The 27,957-nt window shown below is 36.6% G+C and overlaps 1 protein-coding gene and 1 non-coding gene across 11 annotated transcripts in view; one reads left to right on the top strand and one right to left on the bottom strand.

Moving 5' to 3' along the window:
* Positions 1–27,957, top strand: part of KIF27 (kinesin family member 27) — an 81,981-nt gene that overhangs the window by 3,058 nt on the left and 50,966 nt on the right. For 4 of the 10 annotated variants that reach the window (XM_043452919.1, XM_043452918.1, XM_043452917.1 and 1 more), the window contains 5 exons: positions 2,703–3,087; positions 11,468–11,668; positions 15,039–15,982; positions 19,197–19,340; positions 26,652–26,858. In XM_043452919.1, coding sequence (XP_043308854.1) covers positions 2,790–3,087; positions 11,468–11,668; positions 15,039–15,982; positions 19,197–19,340; positions 26,652–26,858 — 1,794 coding nt within the window. In that variant the 5' untranslated portion in view covers positions 2,703–2,789. Of the gene's footprint in view, positions 1–2,702; positions 3,088–10,969; positions 11,052–11,467; positions 11,669–15,038; positions 15,983–19,196; positions 19,341–26,651; positions 26,859–27,957 lie in introns of those variants that run through there. The other 6 variants (XM_043452927.1, XM_043452925.1, XM_043452922.1 and 3 more) reach the window with 5 other exon arrangements.
* On the bottom strand, positions 13,634–13,706 carry TRNAG-UCC. The gene has a single exon. It is a non-coding gene; the product is annotated as a tRNA-Gly (tRNA).

The raw sequence follows: 27,957 nt of genomic DNA, 5'->3' as shown, positions 1-27,957 counted from the left end.
ATTAGTTTCTAAAACAGCAAAATGAATCAGCTGTTTTGTTGTTTAGTCACCAAGTTGTGTCCGGCCCTTTTGTGACCCAGTGGACTGTAGCCTGCCAGACTCCTCTGCCATGGGATTTCCTAGGTGTGAATACTGGAGTGGGTTGCCATTGCCTTCTCCAGGCGATCTTCTCAACTCAGGAATAGAACCCGCATCTCCTGCATTACAGGCAGATTTTTTACCGCTGAGCCATCAAGGAAGCCGTATATCCTGTCTTTCTCAGCTTTCCTTTCCATTTTGGTCACCACAAGTCATTGAGTAGAGTTCCTTGTGCTGTACAGCAGGGTCTCATTAATTGTCTATTTTAGACATCGTTTCATTAGTGTATATATGTGAATCACAATCTCAGTCTCCCAGTTCGTCCCATACACCCCTCTTCCCACTGGGACCTATATGTTGTTCTCTCTGTCTGTGTCTCTATTTCTGCTTTGTAAATAAGATCGTCTGTACCAATTTTTTCACATTCCACATATATGTATTAATATATGATATTTATTTTTCTGACTTGCTTCACTCTGTAGGTCTCTAGGTCTATACACGTCTATGGAAATGTCCCAATTTTGTTCCTTTTTACGTCTGGGTAATATTCCATTGTATTTTGTATGTACCATATCTTCTTCATCCATTCCTCTGTTGATGAACATTTAGATTGCTTCCATATCCTGGCTGTTGTAAATAGTGCTGCAGTGAACATTGGGGTACATACATCGTTTTGAATTATGGTTTTGTCCAAGTGTATGCCCAGGAGTGGGATTGCTGGATCATATATGGTACTTCTGTTTTTAGTTTTTTAAGAAACCTCCATACTGTTGTCTATGGTGACCATATCAATTTACATTCCCACCAGCAGTGTAAGAGCATTCTCTTTTTCTTCACACCCTCTCCAGCATTTATTGTTTGTAGATTTTTTGATGATGGTCATTCTGAATGTGTGAGGTGACACCTTGTTGTAGTTTTCATTGGATTTTCACTTCCCTAATTAGTGATGTTTAGCATCTTTTCATGTGCTTTTTAGCCATCTGTATATCTTCCTTGGAGAAATGTTTATTTAGACCTTCTGCCCATTTTTTGGTTGTGTTGTGTTTTTTTTTAATTGAGCTGAAGGAGCTGTTTGTATAGTTTTGGAGATTAATCCTTTGTCAGTTGCTTCACTTGCAAATACTTTCTCCCTTTCTGCGGGTTGTTTTTTCGTCTTGTTTATGGTTTCTTTTGCTGTGCAAAAGCTTTTAAGTTTAATTAGGTCTCACTTCTTTATTTTTGTTTTTATTTTCATTACTCTCAGAGGTGAGTCAGAAAAGATCTTACTGTGATTTATGTCATAGAGTGTTCTGCCTATGTTTTCCTCTAAGAGTTTCATTGTGTCTGACCTTACATTTAGGTCTTTAATCCATTTTGAGTTTATTTTTGTGTTTGGTGTTAGGGAGTGTTCTAATTTCATTCTTTTACATTAGATGTCCAGTCTTCCCGGCACCCCTTATTGAAGAGTCTGTCTTTCTCCATTGTATGTTTTTGCCTTCTTTGTCATAGAAAGTAGGTGACCATAGGTGGGTGAGTTTATCTCTGAGCAGTCTATCCAATTATTGTTATATATTTCTGTTTTTGTGCCTGTACCATACTGTCTTGATTACTGTTGCCTGGTTATGAAATTGGGGAAGCATATCCTCCAACTTTGTCCTTTTTCAGTACTGTATTCACTATTCTGTGTCCCTTGAATTTCCATGTGAATTTTAGAATCAGTTTTTCAATTTCTACAAAGAAGTCAGCTGGGATTTTGATAGGCGTTCTGTTTAATCTTGAGAGCAGTTTGAGGAATATTGCCATTTTAAGCTTTCCAGTCCATGAACATGAGATGTTTTTCCATTTATTTAGATCTTCTTTAGTTTCAACAATATTTTGTAGTTTTCAGAGTGTAAGTTTTACATGTCTTTTGTTAAATATATTCCTGAGCATTTGATTATTTGTTATGTTATTGTAAATGGAATTGTTTTCTTAATTTATTTTTCAGGTTGTTCATTGTAGATATAGCTACCAATTTAATTTTTAGTGTATTAATCCCACTAGAGAATTTTAGAAAAAGTACCACATAATTAATGAATGAAACAACAGTTTTTCTGTTAGTTTTGGTTATCTTTGAATAAAAAGTTTCATTTTAAATTTACATTGACTTATAGAAATCCTTTAAACTGTTTTCATGGATTAATTTCTAACATTGTGACAAAGGGGAGATGTTATTTTTCAGTACATAGCTATAAAGTCTAATATAAGGGTTTGCTTTGTACTACTTGCGTACATATGTACAATTACCAGTTATTTCCTTGCTGTATGTTTCTAACTCCCCAGTTATTCAATATTTAGGTAAATGAGCTGGAAAACATATTACCATTATAGAAAGAATGGCATGATTGAATCCCATTCACTTATCACTTTCCTTTATCATTTACTAACTCATGGCTCCCACCCCCTAAATTATTTTGCTGCAAAGCTGGACATTGTATTGTTTCATCTATGAATTATATAGGTATACTTTTTCTAGACAGATTTACTCTTTGTAGCTATCTTATATTGGAATAAAGCCTGCTCTAATTGACTTTGCTTTAGAAGATGGTTAGTTTGTTAAGAAAGAAGAGTCAATAACTAAATTTTGTTTTTATTTTGATACACAGGGGTCCAGATCTTACGTAAAATGGATGTGTCTCACACTAGATGATGGATATTAAGTAGAAAATCTATTTAGTAAAATCTAAGCTGCCATGGAAGAAATACCAGTTAAAGTTGCTATAAGAATTAGACCTCTGCTATACAAGGAAATTCTTCATAATCATCAAGCTTGTGTGAGAGTTATTCCAAACACCCAACAAATTATCATTGGGAAAGATAGAATCTTTACTTTTGATTTTGTTTTTGGCAAAAATTCCACTCAAGATGAAGTTTATAATACCTGTATAAAGCCATTAGTGTTGTCTCTCATTGAGGGCTATAATGCAACCGTTTTTGCCTATGGACAGACTGGATCTGGGAAGACATACACCATCGGAGGAGGCCATGTTGGTAAGGTTCTCTTACTCTGACTTTTATTTGAGATAGTAGAAAGAAGTTGAAATACTACAGTGCCCGACACATAGTAGGTGCTTAACATATTAATTGAATGAAATAATGAATAGGATAATTAGATGTGTTCATAAGATCATTTTTGAAAGATTTGTTTTTAAATATTGACGTTTCATTAAACAGTTTAATTTATTATTATATTTGCTTGAGAAAAGGCCTTTAAGACAATATTCAGTGTTCAGCTCTTTGTCATTTTTTCACAGTTTTGAGATACAATTTACTTGTAACACGGTGTTAGTCCAAAGTATTTAGCATACTGATTTGATATATCTATATATTGCAGAATGATACAGCTTAACATTAGTCACTCACGTAATTACATGTTTTTCTTGTGATGTGAACTTTTAAGTTCTAATGTCTTAACAGTTTTCAAATATACAATACATATTGTTACGTATAGTCACCATGCTGTACATTATATCCCCAGAACTTAATTATCTCATAGCTGAAAGTTTTTACCTTTTGAGCAACTTCACCCATTTCCCCACCTCCCAACGCTGGCCTCTGGAAACACTCTCTCATTTTGAACAGAGTTTAAAATAAGAGAGAAATGAGTTAACATGATCAGATTTTGCATCTTTTAGTATTATAAATGTTGAGAGTCCTGCAACTAAGACTTAGAGGCAGTAGAAGAAACATATTATGTAAAGTGTTTTTAAACATTTTCTAGTCAGATTTTTTAAATTTTATTTTTCTAGCTTTAATGAGGTGTAATTGACAAATACAGTTGTAAAATATTTAAAGTGTACAAGACTTAGAGGCAGTAGGAGAAATGTATTATGTAAAGTGTTTTTTAAACATTTTCTAGCCAGATTTTTATTTTTCTAGCTTTATTGAAGTATAATTGACAAATACAGTTGTAAAATATTTAAAGTGTACAGTGTTGTTATTAGATAAATGTATACATTATGAAAGGATTCCTCCCATCCAGTTAACATATCTATCACCTCATGTATAAGCAGATTTTTACTTTTATAACTGAATATTTTTGGATAGAAATTCTCATGTTTGTAATTCTAGTTGGGAAAGGTGGGATCATAGGATTTTCTTTAGAGCTGGAAAGAACCTTGAAAATAGTTTCTCTTCCTTTCTTTGGCTGCAGCCAAAGAGCAATGAAGGACTTGTTCAGTTAGGTGGCTCATGATGGAGCTGAGACTGAAAGCTAGGTTCTCTGCTGAGATCGTTTACTGTATTCATTTTTTTTTTCCTCCACTAAAAACAAACTTTGAATGTTGTGCATATGTATCATTGTCTAAAATTATTGTTAATATTCTGTTTATGTGTAATGATTCTCAGTGTGATTGCTTTGGTACTTCTCAAACACTAAATAAGTGACTTTTAAGAACATCTCTTTTTATAAGCAGGGATTGGTAGGGAGAGTTAGAGGGCAGCTGTGTTGTCCAAGGAAGCTCTCATTCCAAGATTAAATGGAAGAGTCATAAGTGCCCAGTATCTCCTACCCCTTCCCGTTTTTTAGGATCACAGTGATATACAATTAAGAGATTAAAGTTACTAGATTATTTTAGGGTCTCTTGATAAATAATTCAGTTTTTTTCTACTACAAGTTGTGGGTTTTCTTGAGGACTTAGCTTTGTTTTTTTGATTGGCAAATGTTTTATCTTCTTTAAGACTCAGTATATGCCATATACTAATAAGAGTTATAAAATTTTCACAGCTTGGTGACATATAGCTAAATTGTTTTTTAAAAGGCCATGAATCCAATTTTAATTCCTTACAGGAAAAAGTTGTTAAAGTTATCTATTGTCCTAAAACATTTTAATTGGTCTAAAATACTTCATTCCAGAAGAAATATCACCATTAGGAACAGTTTTTGATGTCCCCCCGCCCCAGTTAAAAAAATTAATGTTCATTGTAAAAAGAATTGCATATGATGCTTAAGAAATCAAAATGAACAAATGAAAGCTTCTTCATTCCTAGGAAGTAATAGTTGGCTGTGTACATTGCTGTCTAGAGTCCTCTAGACATTGTCTAGGCTTATTACAAGTATTCACACATGTAGTTTTTGTTTTTTGTTACTTGTCTATTTACTGAGGTATTTTATACCTGTAATTCTTTAACTTTCTTTTTTCATTTAACAGTATAAAATATCATTTCACTTCTTCCCATTTAGGTCATAGAATTTCACCTTTTTTTTGACTGCACATATAATATTCCATAGTTTAAATGGATCATAGTTCATCCATTCCAGCATTAAGGGACAGTATTAATGATTAGGTTTGATTTTTACTGTTATAAAAAGTTGCAAGGGGTTTCCTGGTGGTCTAGTGGTTATGATTTGGTGTTTTCACCACCATGGCCCAGGTTCAGTCCCTGGTCAGGGAACTTAGATCCCGCAAGCTTTGAGGTTCCCCCCAAAAAAGTTGCAGTGTGTATCTTGGTACATTTAACTTTGGATCCATGTGCTAGTATTTCTGTAGAATAGATTCCTAAAAGTAAATTTGTTGAGGAGTGGGAGCATGCTAAGTCGCTTCAGTCATGTCCAATTCTGTGTGACCCTATGGACTGCAGACTGCCAGGCTCCTCTGTCCATGAGATTTTCCAGGCAGGAATACTAGAGTGGGTTGCCATGCCCTCTTCCAGGGTATCTTCCCAACCCAGGGATCAAACCCACCTCTCTTACGTCTCCTACATTGGCAGGCCGGTTCTTTACACTAGTGCCACGTCTATGCACATTTAAAATGTGGATAGATAGTGAAAAATTATCCTCCAAAAAGGCTGTACCTGTGTATATACCCACTACCAATATATGAAAGCCATTTATTTGCTTTTATCCTTGCCAGTCACAGGAACTCATAAATTCAAAATATTTCTCTCACCATCTGGTAGTTGAAAAATTACACTTACGTTTGAAGTTGCATTTCTTGATGTATTTGTGAAAATAGCATTTTCAATTTCCCAGGCTACCTGTGGAACACCAATTCTAGGTCAGCCATCTACTGTTTGATTATTGACCATGCAAATAATGTTGTTTTTTTCTCCAGTAAATGATTGCATTTGCAGTGGCTAGGGCTTCCCTGGTGGCTCAGATGGTAAAGAATCCACCTGCAATGTGGGAGACCTGGATTCAATCCCTGGGTTGGGAAGATCTCCTGGAGGAGGGGATGGCAACCCACTCCAGTATTCTTGCCTGGAGATTCCCCATGGACAGAGGAGCCTGGAGGGCTATATAGTCAATGGGGTTGCAAAGAGTCAGACACGACTCAGCAACTAAGCACAGCACAGGGCACCATGTTAGGCACTGTGGCAAAATGAGAATCTGTTATTTTTCAGTGTAATACTTATTGAAAGTCACACTCATTTTCCTGCTTTTCGGAACCTTGAATTTACCAACTTTTACCAAGCATAATGTCTAAAAACTTTCATTTGCATACTCTTTAAATAGTGTATAAAAGCTAAATGATGGCTGTTGAAGTATAATAAAACTTTATAGTTTCATTCTGAAATAGTCTGTTTCAGGAGTATAAGTGTGACGTTGCACATGTGATCTTTCGGTTACCAGAGTACATTTTGAAGCTTTATTTATAAGTATTATTTGTAATTCAGCTTTTTGATACATCTTTTGAATTGCCGTGCTTTGTTATCTATTGAAATGGGAAATGAATGAGCTATTTCTGATCAGCCTCATATTTTGGCTAAGCTAGAATGCATATATAATGCTGAAGTTTATAGATAGTGCTATTGGCTAGTTCCTGGAAGCTCTCTAGAAGGAATTTTCACTTTCTTGTGCTGGAAAGACCTGCAGCTTCCTTCACTTGCCACACGATGGTGATCTTGCATCTTTTTCGGGGTTTTTTGGTGGTGCCCTGGGCAGTGAAAGCGCTGTCCTAACCACTGAACCACCAGGGAGTTCCCCTGTCTTGCATCTTGAATTAAGTGAATGACTGTCCAGGTTAATAAGGCTCAGGTTTTCAGGACGTCTGTTGCCTAAAATCTGAACATTGATAATATTCAACTTGGAAGCAAGTTGTTTTTAAGGTTCATTTGTAAGCCATTTTTTTTGTAGCTTGGAATGTACTTTCCATTAGAATGAAGGTGTTAGTTCCTCAGTCGTGTGTGACCCCATGGGCTGTAGCCCACCAGGCTTCTCTGTCCATGGAATTCTCCAGGCAAGAATACCGGAGTGGGTTGCCTGCTCCAGGGGATCTTCCCAACCCAGGGATCGAAGCCAGGTCTCCCGCATTGCAGGTGGATTCTGAACCACCAGGGGAAAAAAACTCACGCTCTTTTCAAAATGAGCTTTTTGGCTAAGTGTCAAGAAATATGACACCAATATTTTTTTAAAGGGTTCTTGCTAACATAAATGAGTTGCAGTCCATTGATTTGGAATACAGTAATAAACAGTCCACCTGCATTATAATAAAGTCTAAAGAGAGATGTTTTAGTGCACAGGGCTGTGGGATAAGCGACCTAACCTGGGTTCAGTTGCTGCTGCCTCTGTCTGTCTTGAACTTCATTGGTACCAGTTATGCCTGTTGCATTCCTGGGGCTTTCAGTGTTTCCTTATTAAGTCTTTTATTTTTGCCTTAAACTGTTACATAAGTATCATTTAGGTTTTTGTTGTTGTTGTCTTGTCATTTGACTGTAAGCATTTTTGTTTTGTGCTTTTTCCAATTCTATGGAGTGTATTTAGTTTATTTTTGTAATCTGTATTTAAAATTTTTAGACTATATATGTATTTCCGAAGGTAAAAATTCAAGTATTACAACTATGAAAGTTTTCCTCTCTTTTCTCTCCCTGTCCTAACTCCCCAGAGGTAACCATTTTTTGTGAATTTTTTCAGAAGTACCCTTCACATAGATATGTATGTATGTTTTCTTTTATCCAAGTGAAATTTGCTCTGCAGTTTCTTTTTTTACTTTATGGATCTTAGACATCTGTTTAAAAATAGATGCGTGGTATACCATTGTTAACCATTCTGCTGCTAATGAATTTGTTAGTGTTTGGAATTTTTTCTCAATTACAAGACATCTTTCAGTTCAGTTCAGTTGCTCAGTCGTGTCTGACTCTTTGTGACCCCATGAACTGCAGCACATCAGGCCTCCCTGTCCGTCACTATCTCCCGGAGTCTACCCAAACTCATGTCCATTGAGTTGGTGATGCCATCCAACCATCTCATCCTAGGTCATTCCCTTCTCCTCCTGCCCTCAATCTTTCCCAGCATCAGGGTCTTCTCAAATGAGTCAGCTCTTCGTATCAGGTGGCCAAAAAGTATTGAAGTTTCAGCTTCAACATCAGTCCTTCCAATGAACACCCAGGACTGATCTCCTTTAGGATGGGCTGGTTGGATCTCCTTGCAGTCCAAGGGACTCTCAAGAGTCTTCAATACCATAATTCAAAAGCTTCAATTCTTCAGCGTTCAGCTTTCTTTATAGTCCAACTCTCACATCCATACATGACTACTGGAAAAACCATAGCCTTGACGAGGTGGACCTTTGTTGGCAACATAATGTCTCTGCTTTTTAATATGCTATCTAGGTTGGTCATAACTTTCCCTCCAAGGAGTAAGTTAAGCGTCTTTGAATTTCATGGCTGCAATCACCATCTGCAGTGATTTTGTTGCCCAGAAAAATAAAGTCAGCCACTGTTTCCACTGTTTCCCCATCTATTTGCTGTGAAGTGATGGGACTGGATGCCATGATCTTAGTTTTCTGAATGTTGAGCTTTAAGCCAACTTTCTCACTCTCCTCTTTCACTTTTATCAAGAAGTTCTTTAGTTGTTCTTCATTTTCTGCCTTAAGGGTGGTGTCATCTGCATATCTGATGTTACTGATACTTCTCCCAGCAATCTTGATTCCAGCTTGTGCTTCATCCAGCCCAGCATTTCTCATGATGTACTCTGCATATAAGTTAAATAAGCAGGGTGACAATATACAGCCTTGACGTACTCCTTTTCCTATTTGGAACCAGTCTGTTGTTCCATGTCCAGTTCTAACTGTTGCTTCCTAACCGCATACAGCTTTCTCAAGAGGCAGTTCAGGTGGTCTGGTATTCCTATCTCATTAAGAATTTTCCACAGTTTATTGTGATCCACACATTCAAAGGCTTTGGCATAGTCAATAAAGCAGAAACAAGACATCTTTGCTGATCCTTATATAACACGTTTGATTGTATGTGCATGTATTTCTGTAGAACTATCTCTGAGTCAGAGAGTGATTATGGTTTCAACTTTTGATACTGTTGATACTAATGGTTCTCCAAAAAAGCTGTCGGAGTTTACATTCTCATTGTGTTTTAGAGGACCAATTTGCCCACCTTGAGGAAATGGGGCATAATCAATTTTGAAAATCTTTGCTCACATGGTATTTTAACAGTGAATAATCACAGTGATCAGATCATTGTGAACACAGTCTTTCATCAGTTACAACAGTGTGATTTTAATAGTATTTTAGTGTTAATAATTGAGAGAATGCTGGGTAATTCAGTCTTTACTGTATCTTAAAATAGTTAATAGCATTGCCCACCTCCCCTCTTCTCTACCCACTCCACCTGCCATCCACCATCCCACTTCTCTGCTCCTCTTTGCAGAAGAACTTTGAAAGTGTCATTCATCTGTGACTCATGGTGTCAGTTCTCTCCATCTGACACGGCAGTTGTCTAGATATCACAGATGACCTTTACTTTATTAAATTCGTTGGTCATTCCAGTCAAACTGGCCTTTCAGCAAACTTGCTACATACTCTCCACTTGGATTTCGGGTCACCACATTCATAGTTTTCCTCCTACTCTCTTGCTAGTAGTTCCTCTTAAGTGAACCCACAAATGGTTAAATGCCCAGAGCTCAGTCTTTGGTGCTCTTCTCTTCTGACTTCTCTGCTTTTCCTCTTGATCTCATCCAGCCCCATGATATTAAATACCATCTATATGTAGCTACCTGACTTCCAGTTTTTAACCTCCAGTCCAGACTACTGTCTTGAACTGTGATCTCATATATCCAACTGCACCCTTCTTAGTTGTATCCCTAATAGATATCTCACACTTAATAAATAAAAAAATGAACTTCTGCCATTTTTCCCTTAAACTAACTCAACACACACTCTTCCCCTTCTCAGTTGATGACCGCTTCACTCGCTCAAGACAAAACCTTGGAGTTGTCCTTGACTCATCACTCTCTCACAGTCTGCATCCAGTCTGTCAGGGAATCTTAACGGCTCCCCCCTCAACACCAATCTGGACTCTGGTCACCTGTCATCTTTCTCTGCTGCCAACTTTGCGTCACCATCAGGCCCTCCTCTCCCTTGAACTCTCTAGATTCCTGGGTGAGTGCACTGGTCTAAGTGGTCTCCCACTTCCACCCGTGCCCTCCTATGATCAATGTAAAACCCAGCAGATAGAGTGGTCTCTTAAATTCCAACTTACTGCTCTGCTGCAGTGACTCATCCCCCTCAGAATACGACCTAAAGTCTGTCGTGGTCCGCAGACACCTACACGCTCTGATTCCTGTCACCTCTCTGACCGCGTACCCTGCCTCTCTCCCCTTGCGCCCTCTGCTCCGGCTACACTGGCTTCCTTGTTTCTGGATCACACTGTTTTAGCACATTCACACTTGCTGTTCTGTCTGGGACACTCAGATACATACATGGCTCCTCTGCCAGCCATTCAAGTTTCTCCTCAAATGTCAGCTTTTCTGTGATGCCCACATTATGACTTTCCAGTTTAAAGTTGCAATCGCCTTCCACCCAAATACCCTTACTCTTCCAGTCCCCCTTACCTTGCCGTATTTTTTTCTCCAGGCATACCTAATGCCTTTTAATATACGATATAATTCATTTATTCTTCTTTTGCTGTTGTCTGTCTCTCCTAGTACAATTCCATAAGGGCAGGGATCTTTTCCCTGATTTGTTCACTGATGGTTCCTGGGGTCCTAGAATACTGCCTGGCACATAGTAGGTACCATATAAATATTTAATGAATGCATGATTGAAGTTTGAGTAAGTGCACGCATGTGAAAACTGTTGCTTCTGAATTTTATAGTTACGGTTTTTAAAAATTTATAATAGAAATTTGAGAAAATACATTTATTGATGGTAGTAATTTTTTTTTATTTCTAAAAATTTATTTTGAATGGGAGGATAATTGCTTTACAGTGTTGTGTTGGTTTCTGCCACAGAGCAGTGTGGATCAGCCATAAGTATTCATATGTCCCTTCCCTCTTGAATTTCCCTCCCACTCTCCCCTCCCTATTCCCACCCCTCTAGGTTGTCACAGAGCTCTAGATCGAGCTCCCTGATTGTAAATTTATTGCTTATAGCTTTTCTTATATCTTAAGTTTCAGATGGGCTTTCTTTTTCTAAATTTTCAGCTTCAGTTGTGGAGGGTCAAAAAGGTATCATTCCTCGTGCTATCCAAGAAATATTTCAAAACATCTCTGAAAAGCCTAGCATTGACTTTAATATAAAAGTGTCTTATATAGAAGTATACAAGGAAGACCTAAGAGATCTTCTAGAATTGGAGACATCAGTGAAAGATCTTCACATCCGAGAAGATGAAAAGGGAAACACAGGTGAAGTAGCCTACTTAATTAATAGCCCTCATTAACAAATGAATATGATCTAGTTCAGTTTCTGGACATTTTCCAAGGATTCTTTAAAAATAGACATTGAAACAAAATGCATTTGTTTTTACTTTTAAATGGAGTAACTTACTGATTACCAGTAGCAGCTAATTCACCTAGGTGAAAAGCAGAAGTTCAGACCACTTGGTATGATGAAGTTATAAGTTATAATTCAAAATACAGGTGACCCTTGAACAAAGTGGAGGGGGTTGGCAGTTAGGGGTGTTGACCCCCTATGCAGTCAGAAATCCAAGTATAACTTACAGTCCGCTTCTGTATCCATGGTACCGCATCAGCGGATTCAACCAACCTCAGATCCTGTAGTCCTGTAGTATGTTACTATTGAAGAAAAAGCCACTCATAAGTGGACCTGCACAGCTCAAAGCCGTGTTGCTCAAGGATCAACTGTATTTATTTCCAATAACCCGCCCCCTCCTGGTCTGACCTTAAGAAAGATTATGACATAGGCTAAATTAGTTTTGTTTTTTTTTCCCTTCTCGCAGAGTTACCCTGAGATTGGGGATGGCGTCTCCCTTTTGTGTTCATCCAAGTTGATCCAGAACTGTCCTTTCTGCCTTTCTGATTTTTGTCCCAGCACACCTATTGCTTCCTCTTTTTGAAAAAAAAATTAATTTAGAGTTTTTGTGTTTGCTTCTTCATACTGACATTTGTCTGTCCTTTGTTGTGCTTCTCAAGGTCTGACTTTCTGTGCTGTCAGCCTGTTAATATCATTAAATGTCTGTTTGTTTGGAAATAGGAGAAGGTGAGAATGGGAAGGTCGAAATACAAGTATGTTAAAGAATAACACTTTCCACTTTTTTGTTTTAAAAGGTAATATGTTCAACACAAAACATTTAGAAAGCATAGTAAAGTATAAGGAAGAAAGTTAAAGTTCAGAACTCAATTTTGGTGTGTTTTCTTCCAGATTTCTTTCTCTGATTTTAAAAAATTACACTTGCAACTACACATATCATATTATATCTTATTTTTACTAAATATTTATATTGTAAGAATTTTCATATCATTAAATATTTTTCAAATTTATGACTTTATGTGGTAATTTTATCTTCTGAATATATAATCTATTTGATTAACAGTCTGGTGTTGGACATTTAGGTTTCGGATTTTCCTGATTATTAGTAACAGTGACTGTTACTGCATGTCTTCTGCTAGAAAACACATTGAGTAGAATCTTGCTGGAGATAAAGGATCAAGCCAGAGGGATGACTGTGACTGAGGGATTTCCTAGTAGTTAGGAAAATAAGATGGTTAGCGCCTTTAGTAGCCTGCAGGGGGCAGTAAAGCTTGCCTCTTTGTAGGCCCTGTCTTTGCAGCCCTGGCATTCCTGAGTGAAGGAATTGGTTTTTGTTTTGTATTTTAGAAAGAAAACATACATGGTACTTTGTGGCCTTATTAGATAATTTCATATAGTTTATCTTTTCTGAACAAAATTCAGACTGATGTTTTGAGCTTCTGAATCTTATAAAATGTAATTATTGAATGTTTTTATCTTTTATTAAAAGTTACAATACAAAAGTACAAAAATAGTACATGTTTGTTGTAAAAGAGAGAGTACAGAAGCGTACACTGTCACTCCTGATAAGCTTAATGATCAAAATACTTCATAACTGATAGCAATCCTGTAAAAATTTTGGTAGAATGTACGTCTTAAGACAGATTGCTGCTTACCTTGTAAAATGTCCCACTCACAACCCAGATGCATTTGTTTGACATGTGTATAGAGTTCTCTTTGTCAAGTGGTAGTTGGTATCCAGCCTGGATGCTGCACAATTAGCATCACCTTGGAAGTTTTCTTTCCTTTAAAGCATTTTTATTTCTTTGGACAGTGCTGGGTCTTCGTTGCAGCGTGCAATCTTCTCTAGCCATGGTGCAAGGGTGACATGTGGGATCTAGTTCCCTGCCCAGGGATTGAACCTGGACCCCTTGCATTGGAAATGCAGAGTCTTAGCCGCTGGACCACCAGGGACATCCCACCTTGGGAGTTTTTTAAGAAATACTGATTTTTGGGCCCCACTTTTCACAAATTCTGATGAAGTAGTCTAGGATAGGGCATGGGTGTTGGACTTTTATAAAAGTCCTAGGTGATTTTCAGCTGGGTTTGAGGACCATAGTTAGTGCCAAGCTATAGCCTAACATTAAAAAACTTTTATAAAAGTCATGCTATGATTTATGTTTACATTGTCATATTTTATAATCACCATAGTTTAGCACTCCCTGTTGTAGTACAGGTACTTTAGAAATTTAAATGAACTGGGCTGTTAAGAGTCATCATGTTGAAAACAAGGCAAAAAGTTGAATATTGTTTCAAGAAAGAGTGACATGTTAGGATCTGATTAAAGAGGAAGCGTGGTGCTGTAACTTGAGCCCAGATTTATTGCTGTGATTCAAATCCCAAATCTACCTACTCCTTTTTGAAATATTTGTAAGCTTCAGTTTTTTTGGGTTCTCTTCTGCCATTGAAATAGAAGCTTTTTTGCTTTTTTTGAATTGCCTTGCACTCAGATGTTACATAGGGGAAACCTGTTTTTTAGATTGAATAACCAGCTTTATTTATACTGAAATTTTCATTTATCACTGGTTATGTTCTAAAAACCTTAAACCTTAGGATGGCTTGAATATTAAAGAAAATCAAAAGAGGCTAATTTCTTTCCATTAATTTCCTACTGATTAATTCTTTTGAGTTATAAAGATAATTAATCTATAATTTTTTAATCAGTATGTTACACTCTACAAGTCAAAATACTGGAATAAAGAATTTTTCTTTTGTTAGCCATCTTAAAGAATTGAGTGTGATTCCAAAAAAAAACCCCAAATTGTTTAAAACATACACGCATATATTACATCTTTTAGAATTTAAACATCAAAATGAATGCCATCTATTAAAATAATCCTGTTAGAAGATTATCTAAAATTATTTAATGATGTTGCTGATGTTACTTTTTTCTTTTAATGCTATTGATTTTTTTTTTACAAAAGCTTTGTATTGGAGTATAACTGATTAATAAACAATGTTGTGATAGTTTTAGGTGAACAAGGAAGGAACTCAGCCATGCATGTACATGTATCTATATTCTCCCCTGGATCCCATCCAGGCTGCCATATAAATTGATTAGAGTTCCATGTGCTATATACAGTAGGTCCTTGTTGGTTATCCATTTTAAATACAGATACTGATTTTTTTTCCTAAGGGCCTGTCTTAGCTGGGCAGCTTAGCAAATGAAAATTGTTGTGTGGTTAACTTAACTCTACTGTATTTTGATTAAAACTTGTTTTACAAACTTGCTGTTGCTATTTTAAGTGATTGTTGGGGCCAAGGAATGCCAGGTGGAGAGTGCAGATGAAGTGATGAGTCTCCTGGAGATGGGGAATGCAGCCAGGCATACGGGTACGACCCAAATGAACGAGCACTCCAGTAGATCACACGCGATTTTCACCATCAGCCTTTGTCAAGTGGACAAAAATAGAAAGGCAGCTGAAGATGGATCATGGCATTCCCACCGGCATATTGTCTCAAAGTTCCACTTTGTGGATTTGGCTGGATCAGAAAGAGTAACCAAAACGGGGAATACTGGCGAACGTTTCAAAGAATCCATTCAGATCAACAGTGGGTTGCTGGCTCTAGGAAATGTAATAAGCGCTCTTGGGGATCCACGCAAGAAGAGTTCACATATTCCATACAGGGATGCTAAAATTACCCGGCTTCTGAAAGACTCCCTGGGAGGCAGTGCCAAGACCGTCATGATCACTTGTGTCAGCCCATCGTCCTCGGATTTTGACGAGTCCTTAAATTCTCTCAAATATGCCAACAGAGCACGCAACATTAGAAACAAACCCACCTTAAACTTCAGCCCCGAGTCAGACCGTATGGATGAAATGGAATTTGAGATTAAGTTGCTTCGAGAAGCTTTGCAAAGCCAGCAGGCTAGTAGCAGCCAAACTAGCCAGATCCATCAGGAGGGGACTCCTGATAAAAATAAGATCCATTCTCTTGAGGAGCAAGTCACTCAGCTACAAGGAGAATGTCTGGGTTACCAAAACTGTTTAGAGGAAGCCTTTACCTTCCTGATGGATTTAAAAGATTCTGTGAGACTAAACGAAAAGCAGCAACACAAACTGCAGGAGTGGTTTAACATGACCCAGGAGGTCACCTTTTTCAGAGGACACCGGGGCATTGGAAACCTGGAAGAAGGACCACAGCATATTACACTTCTCCAGCTGAAGCGAGAGCTTAAGAAATGCCAGGTACTTAGACACCACCTTAGTAGGTAACTTGTTTAAAGACTAAATTTATTTGGGCAAGTAAGAGTCATTTTGGGGTTTCAGAAGTTTTGGTTTTTTGTTTTTTTTAAAGATTTTATGTAAAATCTCATTCACCTTTACTCTGTTTTTTTCTCCCTGTTGCTTTTCCTGTCACCCTGTTTTTTTCTGTTTCCTTTTCCTCGTTTTCTTAGCTCCTCCTCTTTTCTCCTGGTATTTTAATTTGTTGTATTTATTAAGTAGACTCTTGTGAACCTGGTCATTAATTTAGAGAATGAAAAGAAACACAGTTTCAGAAACAAAATTAAGTTAAATTTTATTGTTTTTTAATCCCTCTTTAGGTCAGTGCTTTTTGAAAGAAAAATACTTCATCTCTTGAGTTTGGAGTTTTGATTCTTCAGACAAATCATCATGTTTGATAATATTTAAGGAATGTAGCTATGTACATGTATACATATTATATATATGTTAAACTAAGAATTACATTTCTCTACTTTTCATTCATAAAGACATTTATTATTTAAAGATTATGTGTCATTGGGGAAATAATGGAGAACAGACATATCTATTTATGCATATGTGGCATTTGCATTCTGGTAGGCAAATGGATATTCCACCATTTTTTAAAAAATAGGAAAACATATAGGTAATAAGATAGTTTTTCTAGTTAGAAATCTTTCTTCAGTATCTTTTTTTATGTGTATTAGAAAGAAACCTCAATTACAGCAGTTCTCAAACTTTTTTCTCACAAGACTACTTTCTCCAAATTGAGGTCCCCTAAAGATCTTTTGTTGATGTAGTTTGTATCTATTCATATTTACCATATTAGAATTAAAACAAAAAATGTAAACTAGTAGATCACTCAGAACTAACAACAATAACCCAATTAATGTTAACATAAGGAGCATTTTTTTCCTGAAAAATAACTATTTTCCAAAACAAAAAATTTAGTAAGAGTGGAATTGTTTTATATTTTTGCAAATCTTTTCATGTGTGACTTAATAGAAGACAAGTAGATTCTCATATCTCTCAGCATTCAGTTTGTTGCAGTATATTTAGTTGAAGTGTGTGAAGAAAATCCAGGCTCATCTAGATTTGTAGTTGGAGGGGAAGAATATATTAGTGATTTTTTCAGATAATTGTGAATATCCTTTGATATTACATCAAAACTCAACAAGTAGAAATTTCCTAAAGGTTACTTGTGATGTGGGATTTGAAACCATTTTGTTACGTTAAAGTTCACTGATTTTTATCTTACATTTTGAATAGATCTTTTATCCACATGTGATTTTGAATCAGCATGTATTGGACACTTGAGAAATATTTGTTTACTAAGTTATGAAGATTTTTCAGTGTTAACATATTCACAATATAATATTTAAAAATCACATTCATTAATATCACCTCCCATCTCATCTCCTGCAAAATCTTTAAGTATTGGTAGTGGTCAAGTTTATAGTAGCAGAAATGTTTTCCAAAATTCTGATTTTTGTATGAAACTTGAATTTTATCATTTGCAGTAAATACTGTTAGTTGTTTTCCTTGAAATTATGTCACACACCCAAGTGTTAATAGCTTATCTGTTGTTATAGAGTAAAAATAGCACCCTATGAAAAATGTGGCTAGTTTAGCTTGTAACTCAGCAATTGCACAAGGGTTTTTGCACCAGGTAACTCTCACCCTTCAGTATACAGAACTACTTTATGCCTGCCCATTTTGACACATGGAATACTAAAAAAAAATGCTCATGTGCTGAGATTTAATAAAGTAATTTTTATTGCTTCATCAGGATATTCTTAAGTGATTCTTCGTCCCCTCATAAATACCTCTTAAGGGACTTTGTTGCTTTTTTCCTCCGTGATTTGAACACAGGAGCAGTATGTGAACATGAATATACTCTACAGATAAACACTTCTTAAAAACACTTAAATAAAAAATAAACAAAAAAGCTGTAGTTTATAAAGTATATGTAACAACACCATATGCAACACTGGGAGAACAATTACATTGTAAGCTCTCAGACTGACAGTTAATTGCCTGGAGCAGAGGATAAGGGCTAATGAGAATTATAGTTATATTTTATTTTAAAAAGAGAAAAGTCATAAAGGTCACGTAAACATATAGGGTTATGAGGACCATCAGGGTCATGTACACTGTCCTATTTGGTCATTCGAACATCCCAAGCAGAAAAAAGAAGGAACTCTCCCAAAGCCCCAAGGGAAGGCTGTGGCAGAATCAAGGCTGGCCTCAGTCCATGGGTTCCCAGTGGAGAGGCCTGTCTATCTCCATGCCACCACCTGAGGAGTCATGTGCATGCTGTGTTTTTGAGAATGCAATTTTGTTTGTAAATCATCATAGAGCTACTCATTCTTCTCTTTTCCTGTGTCTTAGTGGAAAGAGCACAGGCTTTGGATCCAGACAGGCCCTGAGGTTGACTGTCAGGAGTTTGGTTTATCCACTGTGTTGTCCTGGAGTGGTGTTCACTCACTAAACTTTAGTTTCTTCATGAAAATGTTTAATTTCTTCAATGAGATATTTTTAAAATCCCAAATTACAATCTAGTATAAAGTAGGCCCTTGACCAATGTTAATTTTCTATTTATTTAGTTCAAAATTTATTTTAAAAGTATTATTTGCATATTCCAAGTTTATTTGGTGACAGGAATAATTCACTAGGAACTAAGAAAACTATATGTTTAACCATATTCCCGAACATCTTCAAAATATATCTCTTTGTAGTGAAAGGGTGCAAAGTTAGCAAATGTTCATTTAAATATCCGTTATAAATATAGAGCATTCTTATACTATATAGGTCAATTTGGGAATTGTGACCTTTTTGATTTCTGAAGACCCACATTAAAAATCTCATGGTAATTCTAGAAAACTTGTAAACACCTTATTGAATGTACTGTAGAATTTGAATAACTGGCTTCAGCCTTAAAATACACGAAATAAAAATAAGGACTGTCTTCCTATCTCTTTGGTGACTAATTCTTACGTTATACCAGTGATGGGTCCTCTCAGCTGTTTCTGCCTTCCTTATCATAGAGAAACAAGAAGAAAAGGGTAAGCAGATTTTGCGTCCTCTTCAAGCTGTCACTAAACCCAGTTTTTGTGGTGTCATGCGGCTTCTCTTGAGCATTTCCCACGGTGACTCTCTTGTGCTTTCTCCCCCCCCCCCCCCCCCCCCCCCCCCCCAGTGTGCGCTTGCTGCTGATGAAGTCGTATTTAATCAGAAGGACTTGGAGGTGAAGGAGCTAAAGAGTCAAGTGCAAATGATGGTGCAGGAAAACAAAGGACATGTTGTTTCTTTGAAAGAAGCACAAAAAGTGAATAGATTGCAGGTAGAGTTAATGTACCTTGCTCTGTGTATCTCATTGGAACAGTACCTGACTAAAGTAGCATTGTAAGTAAGTAGGAATGTTTGCAAAAATAGGTTTCAGTTGAAGAGTTCTGAACACAAGCACCTGAATGAGTTACAGTTTTCCCCTAAATGGGTGTGAAGGGAAAATATTTTTATTGTTAGCTTGACTTATATTTCACAAATATAGAGCCTAATACCCAGGAATTCAATTTGCAAGTCATGTTGTAGTTATCCTTTGTTTATACTTTCCCTTCTGTTGTTTGCCAGAGTAATAGGCAATGGGATATTGTTCAGTGTTGGAAGGTAAACACATCATTTAAAATTTTGATTTGTTAGATTACATTTTATACTCTGTCAGTGATTTGCTCATTCAGTTTGGCTAAGTCTTTCAAATTCTCTATCTTAGCTTTTCTGTATTAACATGGATGTGCCTGCAGTGTAACATGGTATGTCCCTGAGTATTGGGTTGGCTAGAAATTTAGTTTGGATTTTTCCATGAGATATTTTTGGCCAACCCAGTATTATACACCCTGGCTGTGAACCTTCCCGTCCCCCATACAGTTCATTTCATTTAAAGCTTTTAGCTTCTTATCAGGGAGTAACTACTGTCCTGAATAATGATCTGATCCAGGAAAAATTAGACTTTGATTTTGACATTACTTTATTCTTCTTTTTTTTTTTCAACCGTTCTATCTCTGTGTTAATTTAAAAACATAGTGAAAGTAGTGTTAGTTATTCAGTCATGTCTGACTCTGCAGACCATGGACTGGAGTCTGCCAGGCTCCTCTGTCCATGGGATTCTTCAGGTAAGAATATTGAAGTGGGTTGCCATTCACTTCTCCAGGGGATCTTCCCAACCCAGGGATCAAACCCAGGTCTCCTGCATTGAAGGCGGATTCTTTACTGTCTGAAAACATATATAAACTAAAATGTGTTGTTCAGTGAATTATCACAAAGAGAACAGCTAGGTAACCACCACCAGTTCAAGAAACAGCAAACTGCTAGCCCCAGAAGCCCTTAGTCTCTCCTCGGAGAGAGCTGGTCTCCTAACTTTGATAGTGATAATTTCCTTGCTTTACTTTGTGTTTTTACTATGTATCCTTGAACTCTGCAATTTAAGTTTTGGAATTTTTATAAATTTAATCATTCAATATATATTCTTTAGTATCTGGTTGCTTTTACTGAACATTTTGTCTATTCTGCTTCATCCACGTTTTTGTGTGAAGCTGTACCTTGGTTAGTTTATAGCTGTATAGGATATCATTGTATGACTATTTCACAATTTATTTTTCTTTTTACTGTTGATAGATATTTTCTTTCTATGAATTTTCTCATACATTTCCCCTGGTGCACACACACGCGCATTTCTTTTGGATTTGTGCCTAGGAGTTGAATCGCTAGGTCATACATAGGGTAGGCAAATCTTCAACTTCAGTAAATAATACCAAACTTGTTTTCCAGTTTAAACTTGCACCAACACTGTATGAGCATTCCTGCTATTCCACTTGCTTGCCAACATTTGTTATTGTGAATTTTTTAGGTCTTAGGCAATCTGGTAGGTATGTAATGTTATTTTATTGTGTTTTTAAAAATGTATTTCTTAATTTAAAATACTCATTTGTTTATTTATTTTTGGCTGAGCTGGGTCTTTTTTGCTGCGCACAGGCTTCTCTAGTTGTGGAGAGTGGGGGCTGCTCGTTTGCAGTAGCTTCTCTTTTTGCAGAGCACGGGCTCTCGGGTGCGTGGGCTCAGTAGTTGTGTATGGCAGGTATGTAATGTTATTTTATTGTGGTTTTAATTTTAATTTCCCTGATGGCTAGTGAAGTTGAGCACTTTTTCATGTTTTTTCTTTTTTTGGTCTTTGGGTGTCTTCTTTTTTTTTAAATTATTTTTGGCTGCACTGGGTCTTTGTTGCTGCTCCTGGGCTTTTCTCTAGTTGCGGCAGGGGCTACTCTTCATTGCGGTGAGGGCTGTTCTTTGTTGCAGCGAGCAGGCTTCTCATTGCAGTGGCTTCTCTTGTTGCGGAGCATGGGCTCTAGGCACTTGGGCTTAGTCGCTCCATGGCATGTGGTATCTTCCCAGACCAGGGATCGAACCTGTATCACCTGCATTGCAAGGTAGATTCTAACCACTGGACCACCAGGGAAGTCCTTGGGTACCTTCTTTTGTGACATGCTCATTCAAGTCTCTTGCTTGTTTTCCTTTTGGACTAAGTCTTCCATTATTATGTTTGCCTTTCACATTTAAATCCTATAGTCCTGAAACTGATTTTTGTATTTGGGATAAAATAAAGGTCAAATTTCAGTTTTTTTCCAGGTAGATACCCATTTGTTCCAGCATTATTATTGAGAAGGCCATCTTTTCACCACTGTTTTGAGTGCTGTTTGTCGTAAGTCAGGGTTCATTCATGCTTGAATGTATTATGTATTTCTGGGACTTCTGTTGTACCCCATTGGCTTGCCTGTCCTTGGACCAATGTCACATTTGTTATTTATTGTAGGTTCCTGATAAGTCTAGGTGTTCTCTAGAGCAAGGCCTCTGCTCTGTTTCCCTCCTCCCCAAGAATGTCTTAGTTGCTCTATATAAATTGTAGAATCAACTTTTCAAGGACCACGAAAAAAAAACCACACTTCTTTGTGATTTTGTTTGGGATTGTAAGATACATTTGGAAAGAATCAACATCTTTTGATCATGAGTCTTCTCACTAACCCATGAACTTGGTATATTCCTCCATTTACTCATGTTTTCTTTGGTTTTTCTCAGTAATGACTTTTTTGTGCTTATGTTTTTGTATTGAACATCTTTTGTTAGATTCATTCCCAGGTGCTTTATTTTTTTATGTGACTATGAATGGAATCGTCAGATTTTCATTGTCTTGTTTGTTGGTATGTGTAACTGTATTGGTTTGTGAATATTGATAGCTTATACCAAGCAACTTGATAAAATTCATTTTTAAATTCTGATATTTCATGTAAATTCTTTTGGATTTTCATTTATAATTGTGTCATCTGCAAATGATGACATTTTTATTCCTTCAAGATCTTTATGCCTTCTTTTTTTTTAACCTTTCTTCATTGACTTGGGTCTTCAATACAGTATTGAATACAAGTGGTGATAGGAAATGTTCTTGTCTTGTTTCCAACTATTAAGGAAAAGCTTTCACTGTTTCACTATTAAGTATCATGTTTGCTATAGGTATGTTTTATTTATTCTTTATCAAACCAAGCAAAAATTCTTTGCTGAGAATTTTTATTATGAATGGATATTACACTTTATCAAATGATTTTTCTTTATCATGATTTTCCCACTTTGTTCTGTTAATGTGGTGGATTGTAGTGATTTTTCCAATTTTTACACCAATCTTATATTCCTGAAATAAACCTTTTTTTCGGTCATGATGTATTGTTATGCTGAGGGTTCCCAAGACCAGCCTCAGGTTGGATGCTGTACTTGGGGCACTCAGCATACAGTTGTGCTCATACCTAAGATTTATTAGGCATGGGCCTAATAAAAGAAAGCAAAGGGAACAGGGACATAGAGTGAAGTCCAGAAGAAATCAGGCACAGGCTTCCAAGAACTGTCTCCCAGTGGAGTCACCCACATGTACTTAACTCCCCCAACAAAGATTGTGACAACTCATGTGAAGTGTTTGTCTGCCGAGGAGAGTCGGGTTTTATTGAGAACTGGCCATGAAGGCATTCTCTGGCCAGCATCTACCAGAATTCCAGACCAGCAGAAGGAAAGGAAAGCAGGTGTTCAACATAAACCACCTTGTCTGCACAAACACTTTGAGCACAGTGAGCCACTCTTACTCGATAGGGTGTCGGGAACCCTGCTGGGATCCGATCCCAGACACCAGCCAATGAACAACCTCGTATGCAGGTCCTTCAAAGGATAGCAGGCAAGTCTTCTGTGTTAATTTAGTCTTTTCTACAGATGTCTTTGATTTATTTTTATTTTTTTTATTTTTTATTAGTTGGAGGCTAATTACTTCACAATATTTCAGTGGGTTTTGTCATACATTGATATGAATCAGCCATAGAGTTACACGTATTCCCCATCCCGATCCCCCCTCCCACCTCCCTCTCCACCCGATTCCTCTGGGTCTTCCCAGTGCACCAGGCCCGAGCACTTGTCTCATGCATCCCACCTGGGCTGGTGATCTGTTTCACCATAGATAATGTTAGTTTGTAATTATTTTGTTTAGTATTTTAGCATGTCTATTCATGTGTATATTTCCTTTTCTCAAAATGTTCTTGTCAGATACTGTAACAAATTAGGTTAACCTGATAATATAGTTTAGGTAGCATTCCTTCTTTTTCTATACTTGGGAAGAGTGTGTGAAGAATTGGTGTTGTTTCTTCCTTAAATATTTGGTTGAATTCACTTGAAAAATACTTGGGCCTGGAAAATTTCTCTGTGGAACGTTTAGTATGATTTCAGTCACATTTTCCTTTTGCCCCTTTTTGGTAAGGTCTGTTTTTCTAAGAATGTAACAGCTGTTGCATATTTCAGTAAATATGTTGAAATGTTTATAATAGTCTCATCTCTTTAATGCTTTTAGACGTGTAACGATAATCCCGTTTTTCATTCCTGGTTATTTGTGCCTTCTCTTTTTTTTTTCCTTGATCAACTTCACCAGAGGGTTATCAATTTTTTTAGTCTCTTCAGAGACTAAATTCTTTTTTTTAAATTATAATTTTATTTATTTACGTATTTTTGGCTGTGCTGGGTCTTCGTTGCTTTGCTCCAGCGTTTCAATCTAGTTGTGGCAAGTGGGGGTTACTCTAGTGCACAGGCCTCTCATTGCAGTGGCTTCTTTTGTTTTCGAGCACAGGCTCTAGGCCCCATGGGCTTCAGTAGTTGCCACACCCGGGCTTAATAGTTGCAGTTCCCGGGTTCTAGAGCACAGGCTCAATAGTTAGGTTGTGTGAGCTTAGTTGCTCCCCAGCATGTGGGATCTTCCCAGATCAGGGATCAAACCTGTATCTCCTGCATTGGCTAGTAGATTCGTTACCACAGAGCCACTGGGGAAGCCCACAGAGAGCCATTCTTGACTTTGATGATCTTCTCTGATATATGTTTGTTTATTATTTAATTAATTTCTACCCTTATCTTTATTATTTAGTTTTTTTCTGCTTTTTTAGGGGCATAGAATCCTATGCTATCTTTCTGAATTGTTTAGATAGGTGCTCAGTTCATTGATTTTTAGCCTTTCTGTATATTTTTAACGATCTAAAATATATGCATTTAAAATTATATGTTTCCTCCTAAGCTTACCTTTATCTGCATTCCTCATTTGGCTCAAAATTTTTCCTGATTTTTATTGTGAGTTTTTTCTTTGACCTGTGGGTTATATAGTTAGTTATTTTATTTCCAACACATGAAGGATTTCTTTTTATTAATTTTTAGCTTAATTGCGTTGTTGTCCACACGACTTCAGTTCTTTGTGTTGAGATTTGCTTTATGGCTCAGCATAAGGCCAGTTTTTGTGCATATTACAGATATGCTTGAAAAGAATTTATATTCTGTAATCATTGGGTTCTCCTAATTCTGTTAATCCTCTTATTCAAATCTATATTTTCACTCACTTTTTTGGTCTTTTTTTTGTCCTATTAGTATTTTAGAGGGATGTTGAGATCTCTTACTATAATTTTTGGATTTGTCTTGCAAATACAATTTTTGCATTTTGTATATATTGAAGCTGGGTTATTAAGTACATAGAAATGTAGAATTGTTATAGCATCCTGGTGAATTGACCTTTTTTTAAAAAATATTTTTTTAACTTCATTTTATCTCCCAACAGTTTTTGCATTTAAGTCTATTTTATATTAACATAGCCATACCAGCTTTCTTTCTTTTAAAAGGACTCTTTTGACTAATATTTACATGGTATCTCTTTTTCCATCTTCCCTTTAATCTTTCTTTCTTGATTTTAGTTATGTTTTTTGCAATTAGCAGGTTAGACAGTTTTACAGTTCTTTCTGGTAGTCTTTATCCTTTAATTGGATTGCGAGTTCATTTCTGAATTTAATATAATTACTGTTATATTCTGGTTATAATCATACCATTGTGGTTTTTACTTATCCTATCTGCTCTATATTCATTTTTCTCTCCTTCTTACCTTTTTTTGGATTTAATTGCTTTAAAAGTTGTACTTTCACTGATCTTAGTGGTTATCCTGGAGAGTATATACCACTCACCCTTGGACTTAAAACAGTCTAATATTAATTGGTATTTTTACCCTTTCCCTGAAGAATAAAAGGACTCCATTTAGTATCCCCCTTCAACTTATATGCTATTGTTTTATATTTTAATTATCTGAATATGTGGTTTTTTAAAAAATGTTACATTTTATAGTTCAGCATTAACACAGTGAAACCTTAGGATTTGCTTTTTTTCCCCTATTTAAACATTATAGTACATGTGAAGTATTTAAGATGAATGACTTTTCTTTTTTATATAATTTTGTGCTTATAAAACAAAACTTATATACTTCAAAATTTTTTTTAGAGGATACACAGGAAGCTAAACCACACATAGTGTTTTTCTCTCTCCCCCATGCCCCCATGAACAACTTATTCTGCCTTTGATTTCCAAGTTCTTTCTCCCACGACTCTCAATTGCCTGTCTTTTATCTCTGTTTGTGGCTTTCTTTTTCACTGAGTAAAGGCTTTCACTTCACTGCACCTGTTACCACTTTCTGTCTCCTTTGCTGTCATCTTAGCTGTTGGCCGTTTTCTACACTTTTCAACTTTCTAGTCTTTTGTTACTTCTTGGATTTCACTCTGAAAGTTCAGACTTTTATAAAGATCAGCTAATCATAGTGCTTCAGGTGGGCAAGCTAACCAATCACAGTGTATGGGACAGTATCTTGCGCTAACTCATTAGCTGTATTTGTTCCTGCTTACTATTCAAAAGTTTGTAACACTCAGGACAGTCCTAAATTCTTGTGAACAGAAGAAGGCTAGTCTTTGGGGTTTTGTTTGTTTGGTTGGTTTTTAGAATTCTGGTTTTTTTTTTGTTTTTTTTTTGGCTGTACCTTACAGCAGGTGGGATCTTAGTTTACCGACCAGGGATTACAGTGGAATTGTGGAATTCTGCAGTGGAATTGTGGAATCTTAGCCACTGGACCACCAGGGAAGTCCCAGAAGGCTAATCTCTGGATAAGTTAGGTTTTATTGTTTTGTTAAGGTAGTTGTGATTTTGTGATCAACGTACAGTTTATTTTTAATCATTAACTCATACTGAGGCTCTCCATTTTTAAAATTCTTCTCTTTCTTCTACAAAGAATGAAAAAATAATAGAACAACAACTTCTTGTGGATCAACTGAGTGAAGAACTAACAAAACTTAACCTGTCAATGACTTCTTCAGTAAAGGAAACTTGTGGAGATGGGCCAGATACCAGGATACTTGAAAAGAGACCATACACTGTACCATTTGATACTCGTTTGGGGCATTATATTTATAGTCCAGCAAGATTGGATTCCAGGAAGGTAAAGTCTAAGCATTAACTTGTTTCTTTTGAGGTTGTATACTATATTATATCACAGTGTATATAGTCTTAGCAGGTTTTTTTTTTTTTCTGTTTGGTTTCATAGACTTTTGTGCATACTTTTTTTCTGTTTGTTATGTATACTCTCTTTAAAATCATGCTTCTTTTCAATAAAATTAATGATTAAGAGAAGGTATAGTTGTATTTGAAAGGAAGAGTTGAAGATAATGCTTAGATTTATCAAGGAGAAAAAAAAGCTACTCTTTGCCATCATATTAACATTTTCAGATATGACTGAGTCCAGTCTTCATAAGTTTTTTTGTTTCTTTAATCACACCAAGTTGATGAGGTTGGAGGTATTTATTTTGACTTATTTGGTCTGTCTATTTTCAAAATGATATCCATGTATTATTCAATCTTGTCTAATATAATTGCTGCTGCTGCTGCTAAGTCGCTTCAGTCGTGTCCAACTCTGTGCAACGCCATAGACGGCAACCCACCAGGCTCCTCTGTTCCTGGGATTCTCCAGGAAAGAATACTGAAGTGGATTGCCATTTCCTTCTCCCTCTGACATAATTAAGGCTGTATAAAAATCAGTATGAAGTTTCATTTAATTTTTAAATTTTACTTTGTAAATTTTATTTATAAAATGTGTATATATATGTGGATGCACAGATTTCTCTTGAAAAATCAAGATTAAGGAATCTCCACCATGGAAAAGACTAATTAACAGACTCATGAGTTTTGGTTTCTATTTATTAATTTTAGGAAAGGAAATGATTTATTTGAGATCGATGTGTTGGATACAGTCCAAGGGATAAGAAATGTGAGAGGTGTCATAGGCTTTGCAGTCAGGCAGGCTTGGGTGTGAACCCAGCTCTATGATGTAGGCCCGGAGGGATGACTAAACCTGTGTGGACCCCAGGCTCCTTATCTGTCAGAATGGGGGACCTGTGCGGGGTGTAGAGAGGACTTGCATGAGATGGTGACTCCAAAAGTGCCTGGCACACGGCGTCCTGACACGCACACGTTTATGGGGCACCTCTCCTGTGTCCCCGGCTCTGTGCCTCAGAGTGAGTGAGACAGATGTTACTGTCACT

Source organism: Cervus canadensis, chromosome 30 (genome assembly GCF_019320065.1).
Source record: "Cervus canadensis isolate Bull #8, Minnesota chromosome 30, ASM1932006v1, whole genome shotgun sequence".
Lineage (NCBI taxonomy): Eukaryota > Metazoa > Chordata > Mammalia > Artiodactyla > Cervidae > Cervus > Cervus canadensis.
The sequence above is the reverse complement of the archived record's forward strand: the minus strand, read 5'-3'. Positions and strand labels throughout refer to the sequence as shown.